The 17,376-nt window shown below is 35.2% G+C and overlaps 1 protein-coding gene across 5 annotated transcripts in view; it reads right to left on the reverse strand.

Moving 5' to 3' along the window:
- Positions 1-17,068, reverse strand: part of LOC136025067 (facilitated trehalose transporter Tret1-like) — an 80,725-nt gene extending 63,657 nt beyond the window's left edge. Inside the window, exons 1-3 of one of the 5 annotated variants that reach the window (XM_065700758.1) lie at positions 17,044-17,063; positions 15,971-16,014; positions 8,580-8,649 (exon numbers count right to left, since the gene is read on the reverse strand). In XM_065700758.1, coding sequence (XP_065556830.1) covers positions 8,580-8,610 — 31 coding nt within the window. In that variant the 5' untranslated portion in view covers positions 8,611-8,649; positions 15,971-16,014; positions 17,044-17,063. Of the gene's footprint in view, positions 1-8,579; positions 8,650-13,525; positions 13,546-15,970; positions 16,853-16,928 lie in introns of those variants that run through there. The other 4 variants (XM_065700759.1, XM_065700760.1, XM_065700757.1 and 1 more) reach the window with 4 other exon arrangements.
- Positions 17,069-17,376: the final 308 nt, after the last annotated feature.

A 17,376-nucleotide genomic window follows, 5' to 3' on the forward strand; every position in this document is an offset into this window, starting at 1 on the left:
AATAGGTGGTTAATGAACACACTGCCTTTTAATACTTCGCATACCTGCTCGCAAAATTGGAAAATAAACGACGAAGAGACTCCCAGTTGCCAAATTAAAGTAGATCTTGACGCATGAGCTAATGCAAGGGGTTTTTAACTTGGGGCCGGGTAAATGTAGTTTAGCCGCTAACGAGCAAGTTTGAAAATATGCAAAAATGTGCAGGGAACATTCATAGTTTGTTAATAGCCACATTATAAGTATATACCAGAAGCGAAACCTTTTTTCAAACATGAAACGCATTTCATAGCGCGTAATTTGACTATGAGCATATAAGTCAGGGCCATAGTTTCAGTTGCTGCTTGGTTTTCCATCGCAAACATTTGTCATTGCGCGTGCGCGAAGGCGGGGTAATGAATCTTATATGGTTTTAGATCTGTGTCAAAATATTTTCAATGGGGGGTATAGGACTATTCACAACTGTATGTTACCTTTAAAGTGGTTGATAGCACGCGATTAAACGACAGAAACAGTCAAATAATATGTCGTGAGAAAAAAAAGAGGCAAGAACTAGGTATGAATGTGCCTTTTGGCCAGGCCAATCGAGGCTCACCTTCTTCAATAAAAGAAGAAGGCAAGCATATACAAAAAAAATTTTTGCACATGCTTAATACCTCTTATTTTCTTCAAGGAGCGTCAATTCATTAAAATATAAGGTGTTAAAGAGCAAAATATATTCATGTTAAATATATTCATAATTCATATTAAAAATATAAAAGGGATAATTTCGTTTTTTTTTTAATTTTATCAAATGAAAACATTTAATAATGTTTTCATTTGACGAAAATACTTGAGTATTATTTTAAACCAAGTGGTAAAAATGCCCTGAGATATACCCTCATTCCAATCCAAAACCCTGTTCCTCATGTAGATTTCAATTTTCTGTAATTTTCGTTGTACTTACTGTGGACAGTGATTTTTTATAATTTTGTATTTACCTATCGTTACTTTTATTTTGGGAAAACGAGCATATAAAAATACGTAAAAAGTATATCTTTTGATACATGCTTTTTACCTTTGATTTTATCGTAGGGGTGTAAATTCAAAGGTAGATTTAGAGCAAAATCTTAGAGGGGGAGAGGGAACGTGACAAGGACACCAATAATTGACCAAATTCACAAGTTTACGGTATTTGTTAAGTACAGCGACAACACTCAGTGAAGTTAGGTTAATCCTAATAAGATATACCAAAACATGATGAAAATATAATACTTTAGCAACAAAATTATGGAAAATACAACAGAGGATTATGAAAAGCAGGCCACCCAGAACGCATTATATGAAATACCTAATATAACCTAACCTAACCATCTGTATATATTAAATACTTAATTAAAATGTACCTGCATAGTAGTTTATTTCGCTCAGACTAAACTAAAGATTACAAAGAAAACAACAGAGAAACAGGTTTTAAAAAGATCAAACTTCTTGAGTATGATTGCCGTACTTAACAAGAACCAAAAAACTTTTTTTTTCTATATAAAAAGGTGTAAAAACAGAGGAAAACAAATAAGGGTGCAGAATAGGAGTTAGTGCCCGCAGTCCCCTGGATCCGCCCCTGCGTCAGTCTACAATAACACAATGAGGGCCGTATAATGATCTTTTTAGACATTAGGTCTAAAAAGTGGGTAAAATAGGTGGGGCGTCAATCATCCAAATTTTCTAAATTTCCTAATTCAAAATCATCCAAATTTTGATGTTCTTGTTCACTAAAAATAAAGGCGTAAGGTTTGTTCGAAGAAAATACAAAAAAAAAATTATCTCAGGGTGAGGGACAGAATTTCTCAAAGGGAATTTTGCTCCCAGCCCGCAATTGACAGTTCTGTTTACCAAATAGAATTTATTTTCTACAATTTTTACTGTACGCCTACTTATTGCAGACGAAAATTGAATTACTGTGTACCAATGTTCATGTTGGCTTAGTAGAGAAAATACTGTGTGTTAAAATTCGTAGATTTTTTTTTAGAAAGAAAAGGTTGAATAAAAGCTTCATTCTTGTGATTTGAGTGTATGATGGATAATCAGAAGCTTTTGTTTACACAAAAAGTTGTTTACATTTTTAAGCAACGGTAAAAAGATTCTGATATCCAAAACTTTTTTTTCAAGGCATTCCTAATAGGGTTTTTATCATGTCACCTTTTTTGCCATAATTTTGTCATTGAAAAGAGACGTCATACCAAACCAAAGCCACTCGTATTTTCAAATACGATCAAATTCAAATTCATCAAAATTCATATTCAAATGAGCGTCCAATAGATTTAATGGTGGTCAGCATTTGACCCCTCCCCCCAAAAAAACAAAACAAATACCCCCCTCCCCGGAAAATACTCCCCCGCGGAAAATACCACTCCGGAAAATACTAACCGCGGAAAATATATGCCCCAAGGAAAATACCCCCTCCCCCGTGGAAAATAGCCACCCAGGAAACACCCCAGCCCCCCGCGTAAAACAGGGCTTTCCAAATTTGAGAATTTTATTTGAGTTGTGCTTTTTTGTTTTTAGTTTCGTTGAGAAGTGCTAAGGAAAGCGAAAAACACGAATTAACAGACCAAAACTATCTTAAAACTGTTCAACATATTAAGAATCAACACATACAGTTACTGGCCGGCAGTATTTGTAGTCCTTCAAAATTCTTTTGTGAAAGCACTAGTCTAACTCTTGCGTAAAGAGCAGGGATTGGAGAGGGGACGATAGTCCCAACACATATCAGGTGATCTCTGTTTGCTTTCAGTTTTATTGTGGCCCTATGTTTCTATCTGAAAACTGTTATTTTTTAAATATCAACAATTAACTTTAAATTATTTTACATTATCAAAATTAGCCTGCCTTTAAACAGTAGAGTCTAGCGATTCTTAACTTTGAACTATTATTAAATTATGGAGCTATTCACAGATAGGCTATAAAGGATAAGGAAGTCAAACCATACTTTCAACAACAGCATTTGGAAAAAAATTGCTTTAGCGACAGCATTTGGAGAATTACCCTTCCTCCCCCTTAGATAAAAAAAAACACCCACGCAAAATGATGCAAATTATTGCAGTAATCATTAAAAAAAAATCATACTTTTATGGCACAAAAAATTTTATTCTAGTCTTTGAACTCCCCCATTCCCTTCAGAAGAAAATCGAAAGGACATCCCCTTGGGTCTTCACAAGCATGTACTAAAACGGTACAGGAAATCCAAAAGTCCATAAGCATTTCTTCTCTTTCAAGGCTATCAAACAGTTCGGGGTAACGAACTGTACGGAGCGACCCGGCTCAATAGTAACCAAAACTCTAAAGAACAGAAATTTAATACCAATAGTTACATCAAAAGAATTGCATTTTAATGCTGATTTTAACTATATAAGTTTCATCAGATTTAGTCTTACCTATCAAAAATTACGAGCCTAAAAAAATTTGCCTTATTTTAGAAAATAAGGGGAAAGATCCCCTAAGAGTCATAGAATTATAACGAAAATCGAACCATCAGATTCAGTGTATTAGAGAAGCCTACTGCAGAAGTTTCAAGCTCCTATAAAAAAAAATATGGAATTTCGCTTTTTTTGCCAAAAGACAGATCACGGATGCCTGTTTATTTGCGATTTTTTTTCCCAGGGGTGACCGTATCGACCCAGTAGTCCCAGAATGTCGCGAGAGGGCTCATTCGAACGGAAATTAAAAGTTCTAGTGCTCTTATTAAGTGACCAAAAAAATTGGAGGGCACATAGGCCCCCTCCCACGCTCATTTCTTCCCAAAGTCACCAGATCAAAATTTGAGATAGCCATTTTACTCAGCATAGTTGAAAAACCTAAAAACAATATCTGTGGGGACTAATGAATCCCCCAAAGTTCCCAGGAGAGGGGCTGCAAGTTGCAAACTTTGACCATTGTTTACAGATAGTAATAGTTATTGGGAAGTGTACAAACGTTTTCAGGGGGACTTTTTCGCGGTGGGGTGGGGGTGTTTTGGTCAAGCGAGTGGTTTACGTGGGAGGATCTTTCCATGGAGGAGTTTATCATGAGGGAAGGGAATTTCCATGAAGAGGGCGCAGGATTTTCTAGCATTATTTAAACAAAAAACTGAAAAAAAAACTAAAAAAAGCTTCTTTCAACTGGAAGTATGGAGCAGCATTAAAACTTAAAACGAACAAAAACAATTACGCATACAAGGGGGTTCACATCCTCCTCAATACCTCGCTCTGTACGCAAAAGTATTTTTAGTAATTTCAACTTTTTATTCTACGGGTTTTGTGATTCAGGGGTCATTCTTAAAGAACCGGGACGAGATTGAAGCTTTGGTGTAAAGAGATAGGTATTGACGAGGGGGCGAACCCCTTCATATCTATCTATACATATATAAATAAGCTGTATGTTTGTGTGTTTGTCCGCATATGACGTCATTATAAGTATATAGGGCTTTGTATATGACGTCCTTATATTTTACCTTCGTTAAATCACTGATCAATTTTATAGTAAAACTTAGAGTGTTTGGGCCAGTGCGATGCTGGTTGTACTCAGTGGAATGGCAAAAGCGAGGATTGCCACACGCACATATACTAATATGGTTATTTAATAAAATTGCTTCTAATGATATTGACGATGTGATTTCCGCTGAAATACCTGATGTAGATGTCGATAGGGACTTACATGACATTTTGGTAAAAAATATGATACATGGACCTTGCGGTGAACTGAATGAAAATTCACCATGCATGGACAGAGGAAGGTGCACAAAGCAATATCCTCGACTTTTAGTACCTAACACAATTACCGGCAATGATGGATACCCTTTATATGGAAAAATGTCTACCAAAGATGGCGGAAAATCAGCAATCATAAAGCCGGGTAACCATTACATCAAAGTAGATAGCCAGTGGGTCGTTCCAAATTCACCTTTATTATCGAAAACATACAATGCGCACATAAACGTGGAATATTGTAATTCCGTAAAGGCAATCATTTCCGATACATGAACTAAGTCCAGCTGTAGTTCACTTAGCGGTACATTTACAGAATGGTCAACGTGTTTATTTTTCGGAATCCAACGTGCAACGAAGAGCCCTGAATCCACCGGATACAACGTTAACTGCTTTCTTCACGTTATGTCAAAATGATTCGTTTGCAAAAAAACGTATTCTGAAGTGCCTACGTATTATACGTGGAATTCTAATAAAAAATCATTTGAACGTCGAAAACGGGGTGAGTCAGTCGACAGCCAAACTAACATCTTCAAAGAAACCACGACAGGAAGAATCTACATCATTCACCCCAATCAACATGAATGCTTCTTTCTCCGCCTGCTTTTAGTTAATGATCCCGGCCCGACGTTCTTTTAGCATTTGAAAACTGTAAACGTGACTATACATGACACTTATCGTAGTGCATGCCAAGCTCTGAATTTATTGGAGAACGACCAACACTGGGATAATTGCACCATTGACGCGTGCGAAATGTCAACTCCAAGTCAAATTCCTGCATTGTTTGGAATCATATTGACAACTTACTCTCCTTCATCTCCTACAGAGTTATGGGAGAAATACAAATCGCAAATGGCCGAGGATATACTCAACCGAATACGGCTAGAGAGGTCAGATATGACCTTGGCCTTTACAAAAGAAATTTATAACTGCACTTTAGTTATGATTGAAGATTTGTGCTTACCTATGGCGAACAAACTTCTCAAGCATTTAGGAATGCCTTCACCTAATCTTACTGCTGCTATTTCTACATGTGTACTGTCGTATATACAAACAAATACTTCTAAGTTAACGTCTGAACAAAAAGGCATTTATGATCAGATAATGCATTGTGTCGATAACGAAGTTGGAGAAATCTTCTTCATGGATGAGCCAGGAGGTACTGGTAAAACGTTTCTAATTAGATTGCTTCTGGCATCAATTCAATCCAAAAATGACAGCGTTGGCCCTTGTGTCGTCCAGAATAGCCGCAACGTTGCTGCCTTGTGGGAGAACTGCCAATTCCGCTTTGAAATTGCCTCTGAATATGCAATCTACAGAAACTCCCACGTGCAACATTTCCAAATCATCTGGGATGGGTAAAGTATTGCAGCAATGCAAACTTATTGTTTGGGACAAGTGCACAATGGCGCACAAAAAATCGCTCGAGGCTCTCGAGGGATCATTGCAAGATTTGTGAGGAAATTCTAAACCCTTTGGCAGCACATTAATTATGCTTGCGGGAGATTTCAGGCAAACATTACCTAGTATTCCTAGATCGACACCTGCAGATGAAATAAATGCTTGCCTGAAAAATTCTTATTTATGGGCACGCGTAAATACATTAAAATTAACTATAAATATGCGTGTCCGATTGCAAAAGGATCACGCTGATGAAATATTTTCAGATCAATTGCTGGCAATTGGAAACGGAAAGCTCCCAGTTGACTTAATTTCAGGACGCATACAGCTGCCTCCTGAATTCTATAATTTAGTGACGTCAAAAATGATTTGGTTGAAAAGGTATTTCCGAATATTCTAGCCAATTATAAAAAATCATAAATGGCTAAGCGAACGAGCAATTCTGGCAGCCAAGAACAAAGACGTCCACGAAATCAACAATATTATTCTGACCAAGATTCGAGACCAGGCAGTCATTAACAAGTCAGTCGACAAAGTTTTGAAATCAAATGAAGCGGTTAACTATCCATCAGAATTTTTAAATTCCCTGGATCTCCCAGGGTTTCCACCCCAAGTGCTACAACTAAAAATAGGCGTACAAATAATAATGTTGTGAAATATTAACCCACCAAAGCTTTGCAACGTCACACAACTTGCCGTGAAAAAAAAAACAACTGAAAACGAAAATCACAATTTTGACAGGGCCTGCCGAGGGTGATGTTGTTCTTATTCCTCGCACTCCCATGATTCCAACGGACCTGCCTTTTCAATTTAAAAGATTGTAATTCCCAAATCGATTAGCATCTGCAATCACGATCAACAAAGCTCAACAAGGGCAATCATTAGAAAAATGCGCTATAGATCTTAATACGCATTGTTTTTCCCATGGACAATTATACGTCGCATGCTCTAGAGTCGGTAGACCAGACAATCTATTTATATGCACAGACAATGGTACTGCGAAGAATGTTGTATATCCACAAGTTTTACGCAGTTAAATTAGTACCTTGCATACGTGTTGCTTTAAGAGGGGGGAGGGGTTAGGCTTGCGGCTCAGAGAGAAATTACCAAAAGAAAGCGTGTCGATATAGCACAAGAACAACGCGAAACCAGGCTTGCAGCTGAAAGAGAAAATAAAAAAGAATGCGTGTCGAAGAATTATCAGAGTATATCATAGGAATTACCAGTTGTATATCCGCAAGTTTTACGCAGTTAAGAATTAGCACCTTGCATACGTGTTGCTGGGGCACGTTCCAGAAAAATACTAAAAAATAAAGAAGAAAAAAAATAAAAAAAATAAAAAAACTAAAAAAAGTAAACAACAAAAAAAACTAAAAAGAAAAAAATAAAAAACTAAAAAAAGAAGAAAAAAAGAAAAAAAAGATTAAAAATAAAATAAAATTAAAAAACAAGGGATAACAAGAACCTTAAAAAAGAAAACCAAAACATTGAAGCTTAGTAGATACCATTGTTAGAAATTGACTTGCTTTAATAATCAAATATCTTTGAAAACACTGCAATAGAACACAAGATACAATGAGAATCCATATACAGAAGCCTGCCGCGTGCCGTGCAAGCCGTGCCGCGAGCACGTAATAAAAATATACAAAATATAGAAGTTCTCTACGGAAGTTAATTCGAAAGTTACGTACATTTATTACTAATAAAAACGTTTGTAGGAAAATAAAAAGTTATAGTTGCATCTTTAAGAACCCAAAAATTGAAGGGCAACTAGGCCTAATCCCCCACTCCTTTTTTTTATCAAAATCGTCCGATCAAAACTGTGAGAAAAGCAATTTAGCTCAAAAAAATTAATATACAATTTTCGTTTTAATTATTCATGTACGGGGAGCCAAAATCAAAACATGCATCAATTCGAAATCGTTCAGAAATTAAATAAGAAAAATAAGTTTTTTTCACCTGAAAGTAAGGAGCGACATTAAAACTTAAAACGAACATAAATAATTCCGTATATTAAAGGGGTTCTCCCCTCCTCGACGGCTGGCTCTTTTCGGTGAAGTTTTTTTATTGTTTTAAAAAGTGGAGTTGTGAGAAAGAGTCAAACTTTAGCGTAAAGAGCGAGGTATCGAGGAGGGGACAATCCTTTTCATATATGGGATTAATTTCTGCTCTTTTTAAGTTTTAATGTGACTCCTTACTTTTAGTTGAAAAAACTTATTTTTTTATTTAATATCCATAAAGCAGGAAAGGCACGTAATTTGGTTCATTGGTATTATGATCACCATGCTCAAATTAAAATAGATTTCAACTAAGTAAGAGACGATGAGAGTAAAATTTACATAAATTTACCGCTTGCAAAATAAAGTTAAAAAACAAACACACAACACAAAAAAACACACAAACATACACAAAACATACACATAAAAAAAAAACACAAAATAAAATATTAAAAACACATACCTTCTAGGAGCCATGTACTTTCTTCTGCCATATTTATTGAATTTTACAGGCGTTTCGTATCAAAATGAGCCTAAAATAAAATTGCATTAGAATAAGTTATTTTACTCTGATACGTGTCAACGTTTTTTGTCTTCCTCTCGTCTTTCTTTCAGCAACTTGCCCTTCCCCTAACACAATTACTTTGTATGAAATACATAGAATTAGCATGCGATAATTAAAGAACAGAGTAAAGGCACCGATGATTCGGCAGTGCAATTTTGGAACCACTGTCGAAATTTTCCATCAAAACGGAATAACTCTGCTTAGCCATGAGTTGGAGCGCCATCTCTTGAAGACGTTTTTCTATTTCAACGACAAGAAACGTTGACACCATATCCGGTACCTTCAATTCAGTCATTCAATTCACAATTCAATTCAGTCATTCATATTCAATTCAGTAAATTCAGATTCAATTCAGTCATTCAATTCATGAACATTCAATTCAGTCAGTTTCCTGTTTTCGAGAAGAAAAGGAGCTCCCGACAATTTTTCAGGTAATTTTTTAAACAATTTTTCTTGATGAAAATGGCAACAAATATTACATTGTCAAAACTAGGTTCCAAGTGTCGAAAATTCTTGTTGAATGCAGTGGAATATCAGTGCACAAAAAATGCTCTTTCAGCCCAATTCAAACACTAATAATGGCTTCTTTACTTATGGATTTAATCGATATAAATGGATTTATTTCTTTTGAGAATATTTTGTAGCAGCCTTGTCGAAATTTTTGACAGACAGCAGCAGGCCCGGTCGAAATATAGGAAACTCTGTCGAAACTTCACTGAACATGTAAAACAGGTGAGATATAATTGATGTAGAAATTCCAGGGTTCACTGACGAAACAATATCTGTCTAATTTATGGGTGCCCGCTACTGCCAAAAATTACAGAGGTTCGCAGGGAAGTGTTGTTCCCTTTCCTTAGTAATTATCAATGAAACTAAAAAGAAATAAATAAAACTCTCAAATTTGGAAAACCTTATTTGGGCGGGGGAGGGGGGTAAACACCAAGAATGATGTCATAGAAATATCAGATGCGATCCCCTTAAAATCCTAACCTATGTTTTCTATGAAGCTAATAATCTACATATGAAAATAAAATCCACAAAATGAAATATAATGACAAAAAAACTTCTTAAATTTTTTGAAAAAAATCTTCTCTCGCTTTCCTGCACCCAATCCCTTCCGAAACGCTAGTGAAAGATGTTAAACTCCTTGGTGTCATAATTTCTAATAACCTTGAATAGGAAATACGGTTCTAGGCGTTTACCTCCCTCCCCACGAACAGATTAGTTTCTTTCAGCTTAGCGTAAGACAAGACAAGTGACACTGTGGCGCAAGTGGCACTGAAAGCAGCTACTTCTGGAATGGTAAGGAGGAAGTTCTATCAACATCATTCCAATCTTGACTACCGTCATGCAAAAGCCAAAAGAGGAAACAAAGTTCGTAATGAGGCGATAGTCGTAGATGGCAAGTCACAATCATTTTCTGTATCCGACTCCGAAATTCCGCCGCCAGTTGGGTCGGAAGTTGAACCGCAGCTTGACGAATACTACGCCGTTTTCTTTAGCGATAAAAAAGCGAGGTGCCATATTCTGTCGGTAGAATTCTAGACTTTCCTGACAAAGGACAATCCAAACTAAAAAAATTTCAAGTGAATTAGAATCGCAGATCATACTTTGAAATGGCCAAATGTTGATGACATTTATACTGTCAACAATGAACAAATCTTTGCTCGACCATTAAGACTAACAGGAAGTGGGCTATTCCAGAAAGCGTTTGGAAATACTATTCCTGTGGCACATATGCAACACTTGGGAAAAAGAAGATTTATGTGATCAAGGTCACAATATCGCACTCCTTGTGATTAACCAATTTTGTTATACTAAATACTACATAGTTGAAACAATTTTGTAAGTTTTATTACTTCAACTTTTTGAATAGTATTTTATACTTTTATACATTAAGTGAAGTTGAAGAAAAACAAAGAAACAAGAATATACATGTCGAATACACCAGGTTCCACCCACAGGTATTCCCTAGGTATTTCGACACGTGTCGAATTGGGTTCCGACTTGTATCGAAAACAGGTATCTTTTTTGTTGTGTCAACTTTGTCGGAGAAAACGCTCTAATTTTGGTAAATCGGATCTTTGTACCCTTTTCAGATAAAACTTCAAACTTCTCATCGAATAGTTCGATTCCTAGATGTTTTTCCTAAATACTGAAACCCTTTTCAAACCAAAAGTCTTTAAATTAGAAATTCTGGAGTAGAGAGTGTTTTTTTTGTTTTGTTTTTTTTTTTTTTTACAAAAACTGTCAAATCATCGGTGCCTTTACCCTATGGGTAAATAAAATAGTCAAAAAAATCACGATTTGCAAAAATCAGACCAAATCATGTAATTTTAGCATCTAAAATCCTTTTAATAAAATCCAAAGCCAATTTTTTACTGTTTAACTCATCTACCATTACAAAAACTTTATATTATACAATTTAATAGGTTGCTCTGACATTGATTCAGATTTTTTTCAATAGCATAGCCTATATTTTTAAATTTCTTCTAATAGTACAATAATATTTTCTGAGGTTATTTGTATTTGGTAAATCTATAGGTTAAATATTCTGAAAAAAAACTGAGCAATAATTTCAAAAATAATCACCTTAAATTAAAAAAGTTAAATCAAAAATTAAAAAACTAACATCCCCATCTTACACTGGCAACCCGGACCATTGCTTTTCCTGAGACCAAATTAATTTCAATGAGTTAAAGAATATGAAAATTGAAACTTGGAATGTTACGACTTTAAAAAATGACTATAGTATCGACATTTTGACAGAAGAATTCAGACGATTCGAACTGGACTTATTAGGAGTTTCAGAAACTAATATCCCAGGGGCAGCAAGCATGACATTAGGTGATATAAAATCAATTTACTCAGGCAGAAAGGATGGGGTACATAGACAGGGAGTAGGGTACAAAAGAATTTTTTTGGCAGGGGTTTTACAAAAAAAAATTTCAATGCATCAAAAATTGGTTTATATTAGTTTTTGTTTCTTTTTTTTACCAGTTGGACAAACATTTCGGGGGAGAGGGTTCAAACCCCTTAACAATTTCTCTGGATACGGCCTTGCTGAAGATTATGAGTATGATTTTTGAAAAAAGGAAAGTACCTAGCGAATTTAGAAAAACCTTAATATGACAACTGTTTAAGAAAGGTGATAAGAGTGAGTGTGGTAATTATAGAGGTATTAGCCTGGTTTATGTAGTTAATACTTAGCAATGTGATACTTTTTAGACTGAGAGATGGTGTAGACAAAGCTATAAGAGAAACACAGTGCGGTTTTAGAAAAAATAGAGGATATGTCATCCAAATTTTCACTCTTAGGTTAATAATCGAGAAGTACCTGAGCTGTCAAACACCTTTAGTCCTCAGTTTTATAGATTAAGAGCAAATGTTCGATTCTGTTGATAGAACAGCTTTAGCAAGAATATTATTCTTGTAAGAAAATTACCTTGGTAGTAATCACAGTGGGAGCAGTGAATATGTCAAAGTAGAATAGAAAAGGCTCATGGTGTTTTTCCAGTCAAAAAAAGTTTGGAAGAATAGGAGGATAAGTCTACAAACCAAGATTATAATTTTAGAAGCTAGAGTGGTCAAATATGGCTCTGAAACATGGATGCTCTGAAAAGCAGATAAAGATTTACTAGATATTTTCTAGAGAAATTGCATACAGATTGTTGTGGTTACTCTGGCTGACTGACGAAATTTCAAAACAGTAGGCTGTAGCCTATAAAAAGTGTATTTCAATCCTGCTTTCTAGAACTATAGTGAACGAAAGGTTGTGATGTCTGAGGTATATTCTGTGGATGAAAAATGGCAGACTGCCAAAGATTGTCCTTTTTGGCCAACTGTCTAGGCCTGATAGAAATCAGTTTGTCTGTGGTTATGGTAGGAGGATGTCATAGAAAAAGATTCAAAGGAAATGGGAACTTCCTGGAAGGGTGTGAAGATGGAGACTTTAAATAGATTGGGATGGAAAGAGAGTAAACGTTGCTGTTTTAGCCTCAGAGGGCTTGGTGCTGTGGTAAGTTGTTATTAGTTGTATATAATTTGAGCATCAAAAGTTAAAACCTCTGGACCCAAGCCTGACTTGCTCTCTACCCCTAAAAACTTGGTTAACATGGACAAAGCATGTTTTTTTTTGGCTAAAAATCATTTGTGGTTTCATAATAATTAAATGTTCAATTAAGAATCAACTAAATATCAACTTTCATTAAAATCCAATCAACCATTCTTAAGTTAAAAATATCTCATTTATCTAATTTTTCTGAATTAACTGTCCCCCTACTCCCATGGCACAGGTGGTCAAATTGGGGAAACCACTATTTTTTATTTAATCTTGTCTGGTCCCTGATACGCCTTCAAATTTCACTGTCCTAGCTTATTTGGAAGTGCCCTAACTAGCAAAAGCAGGACTGACAGACAGAAATTGTGATTGCTATATGTCACTTGGTAAATACCAAGTGCCATAAAAATGCTTTATTTTGATATCCTGAATGGACGTGGTTTTTGTTGTTCTAAATTGCTACTTCATAGTGAATAGATTCTAATTCAACAGAGGCTCAGAATGACGAAAATTCAACAGATTGGAGAACCATTCTTTAGACTATTCCCCTCTGTCCAACTCAAGGTTTGAATTCTACTTATCCCCCCTCCTTCCCTATCTCACACTCTATGGAAGCTTCAGACTTTTAGCCCCTGGCCTTTTCTACTCTGTCTTCTCCCCCTAAACCATAAATTGAAGTCCATTTGGCCTCCCCAACCCTCCCTGAAAGCTAGAACTTGATACCCCATGCTATTACAGAAAAATTGAAGATATTCTATTTTGATAACCTACACTATTTGATTACCTGGATACAAGCAGCTACTGTAGATTTATCTCTTACTTCTCTAAGTCAAAATTTGAGGTACTTGACCCTGCAACATCTCAAGAAATTTAAAATTAGATCTCCAAAACTGTTCAGGAGATATTGTGGATACTATTGTGGATGTGGATTTTCTAACATTAATTTACATTACTACTTCAGTGTGAATACATTCTGGTCCCACAGGGGGTTGAAGTGCCAAAGCTTCTAGGCAGATTTGAGATGCAAAATGTTTGACCCCTCTCTATTCCTCCCCAAGCCTCAAATTCGAGGTCTAACACCCCTCTTAAAATACTCCCTGAAAGTTTCCTTTCCAAAGTTGATCTTAAAATATTGCAGATAAGCTTTTCTGATAGCCTGGCAACACAGAATGTCTTTTGATTTACCTTGTCACTTAACCATGAATAAATCCTAAGCCTTACAGCAGGTTACTGTAAAAAAAAATGTATAGGTTGACCTTTGGCAGAACATATTTAGCTCCTACTCCAAAGTAAAATATGAAGTTTCTCTTGACACCTCCTACTTCTCCTCTTATATTGCCAGAATGTTTCAACTACATCCCCTAGGCCATTCCTGAAATATTGCAGACATTGCATTTTGAGAACTTGAATGAAAGTAGTCTCTTTTAATTTTCCTCTAAGCACTCCCCTATGTGACAGTTTAATGTTTGCTTTCCCATAGCAAGGTAAATCAAAAGACACTATATGTTACCAGATTTTTAACCTGTGGTATCTGCAATATCAATATCTGGAATGTCAGGGGTATTGTGTAAACTTTCATGGAGTATTAAGAGGGAACACATAGATTTCAAATTTTAACCTTGGGGAGGAGGAAGAGTTAAAAAAAAGACACTATTTTCATCCAGCAACTTCTTGTTTTGTATTGAGAAAGGAGAAGCAGCTTGACTGAACTATTTTTGTTTTGGATTCACTAAATAGCTTTACACTTTATTCTTTGATGGGATTTATAATCCATGTAAAGTTAAGAAGCCAGGTAAATCAAAAGACCTTATGCTTTGTCAATTTATCAAAATGGCATATCTACTATACCTTGGATACAGCTTGGGGTATCAGGTTGAAACTTTCAGAGAATGTTAAGAGAAAAGTGAATATTGAGCTGTTTTAAAGTTTCTCATTAAAATAAAATTAAAAATGTAGCCTACATGAGGCCTGAAGCCACTGCCTACAAAACGTGAAATTTCTCCTTTTTCTTATGAAGTGAATGAATGAGAGCTTACAAAGTGAACAGCTCTTCTCAAATTTAGGGTAGCCCTGAGAATGTATTTTATTAAAAACCAACACACACTAAGTAAAAAAAAGTGTTTAGGCATAAAACCCCTTGCTATCTACACTAAAATTCTATAGTGCTTAAAAAAAACTTTGTTTTCTCATTAAAAAGCCCATGCATTAACAAACAATCGAGTTCTTAGCATAAAGAACAGGGATGAGGATGAGGAAGCCCCCTCAAATACAGAATAATTTCTGTGGTTTCAAGTTTTAATGTTGCTCTTTACTTTCATTAGAAAAAAACTTTTTTTTACTTTATTCAAGATTAGCAACCTGAATTCTATGTTTGGGGAAGATACATTTTAATCAAATGGTTTGTCTAAGCTTAGGCCTGGTCTGAGCATTTGGAGTATCACTCTAATTGTTTCTCAGGGAAAATGTAAAATGATTCATTTTGTTTCCAGTTTATAAAATATCAAATTGAAACATTCTTGTCAATGGGCTCATCTGCTTCAAACAGATTGAAACTGATGCAGAATCTGTCATTGATTAGTAATTTCTAAAATAAATTAGATTTTGGCATGTGCTGTAAACTTGAAGTTTTCTGTCTGATGACAGTCAGGAACACCATGTTTTCTGAATAAAAATAACTCTTTGTATTTGTTTTGTTTACATTTTGAAGCCTGTGATGCAGAAAACCAGCAATTTGTGTAAAAGTCTTTTGCAGTTATGTAATGTTTTGTCAAAAAACAATTTTTTAGTGCATTACTCATCTACCATGTGCAGAACATTTAAGTTATACAGATTTTATAGATTGCTATGACATTGATTTAGATTTCGTTTAATAGCATAGCCTACATTTTTAATTTCTTCTAATATTACTGTAATATTTTCTGAGGTTGTTCTTATTTGCTAAATCTATAGGTTAAATATTCTGAAAAAAACTGAGAAATAATTTCAGAAATAATTACCTTAAATATTAAAAAAAAACATCAAAATAAATATGCACAAACAACAAACAATATTTAGAACATAAAATTAACAGATTAGTGGACAAAAATTTAATGGAGTAGAAGCAACCTGAAAAACCTGTTTAATACATATTTTCTGTATTTAACCAAGAAAAACAAGTAAAATTCTAATTTAGGGGCTTTTTGCTAAAAAGCAATAATGATCTCCAGGGAAGATATTTTGAAGCACCTACCTCTACTGCTTCTCCCTTCAAAGGGCACTGACCTTCTGAAATATCTGAAAAGTGAAAACTTGCAAAATGGATCTTTTGCATAAAGGCAGCAAAAGAAAATTGTTTTGTTCCTCATGACTTTTTGATCTCAATTCATAAGGTTTCAAAGATCAAAAGATTTTTCTCAAATTATGAAAAAAACCTCATATGATTTAAAATTCCAGTAAAATTTTAGTTAATTGACTTTTTGCTATCTCAGAAAGGGTTAAGGTTAGGAAAATGAAACTTTCAGGGATGGGTCTAAAGGCTAAAGTATGTCCCAGGAAGGTATTTTAGAGTACCCACCTCCACTCCTTCTCCCTTTAGAGAGGCCTAAAATCTGCATACATGACAGGTCTATACCTATTGAAATTTTGATAAAACAACATTTTACCTTAATTTTCAGTTACCAGTTGCTTTTTCTCTGCCTTTAGTTCTGAAAATGCAGTTCCTGTTATTTAGGTAGAATTTTGAGCCATATCAATGTTTTTGTTTTTTTTTTTAATCTAGGAAATGTATTATCATATCTTTAAAACCTTGTAAAATGGAATTGAGCAAAGTTATGAAGCTGAAAAAATTTTGTTGTACTTCAATTAAGCAGAAGATCTATTTTACAAGGTTTCACTTTTATAACACACATATTTTTAAAGGTCATCAAAGGTCAGGGCCCTCTATAGGGAGAAGGAGTAGAGGTAGTTGCTTCAAAATACCTTCCCAGGACATACTTTAGTCTATAGATTCATCCCTGAAAGTTTTATTTTCCTAACCTAAACCCTTTCTGAGATAGCAAGAAGTCAATTAACTAGAATTTTACCGCGGTGGGTACTCTAAAATTCCTTCCCGGGACATACTTTAGCCTGTAACCCCATCCCTGAAAGTTTCGTTTTCCTAACCCAAACCCTTTCCGAGATAGCAAGAAGTCAATTAACTATAATTTTACCAAAATAAAAATAAACAGAAATTTTAATTGGGTAATTTGCTATCAGTATATTTGAATCTCATTTCCTTCCGTTCTACTTCAACATGCAAAGAGTAAGTCAAGGAATTGTTAACACGTTTTTGAATTTTGAAATCCTTCTCGAACTGGATGCAGGGCTTCACTCTCGAATCTAAAATTTGCGATCAAGTTTTAAAAGCTCGGGGCGTTTTCGGGGATAAGTCTTCAACATTCGGAGGTTTTTCGCGCGCACGTTCAAAATGAAATTTCGTTGCAAAAAACTTGGGAGCCAAAATTGGTTATAGCTTCAGTTTCAGGCTCAAGTAGGGCTTGGTTCCGCGTAGTAAATCAAGCTCTTAACAGAGTAGGTTTTAGAGCCAGAGTACGGGATTGGAACCCATAGCAAAAACGATTATTGCTGATATTAGAGACAAAACCTCAAACCTCTTTT

The sequence above is a fragment of the Artemia franciscana genome, chromosome 3, assembly GCF_032884065.1.
Source record: "Artemia franciscana chromosome 3, ASM3288406v1, whole genome shotgun sequence".
Classification (NCBI taxonomy): Eukaryota; Metazoa; Arthropoda; class Branchiopoda; order Anostraca; family Artemiidae; genus Artemia; species Artemia franciscana.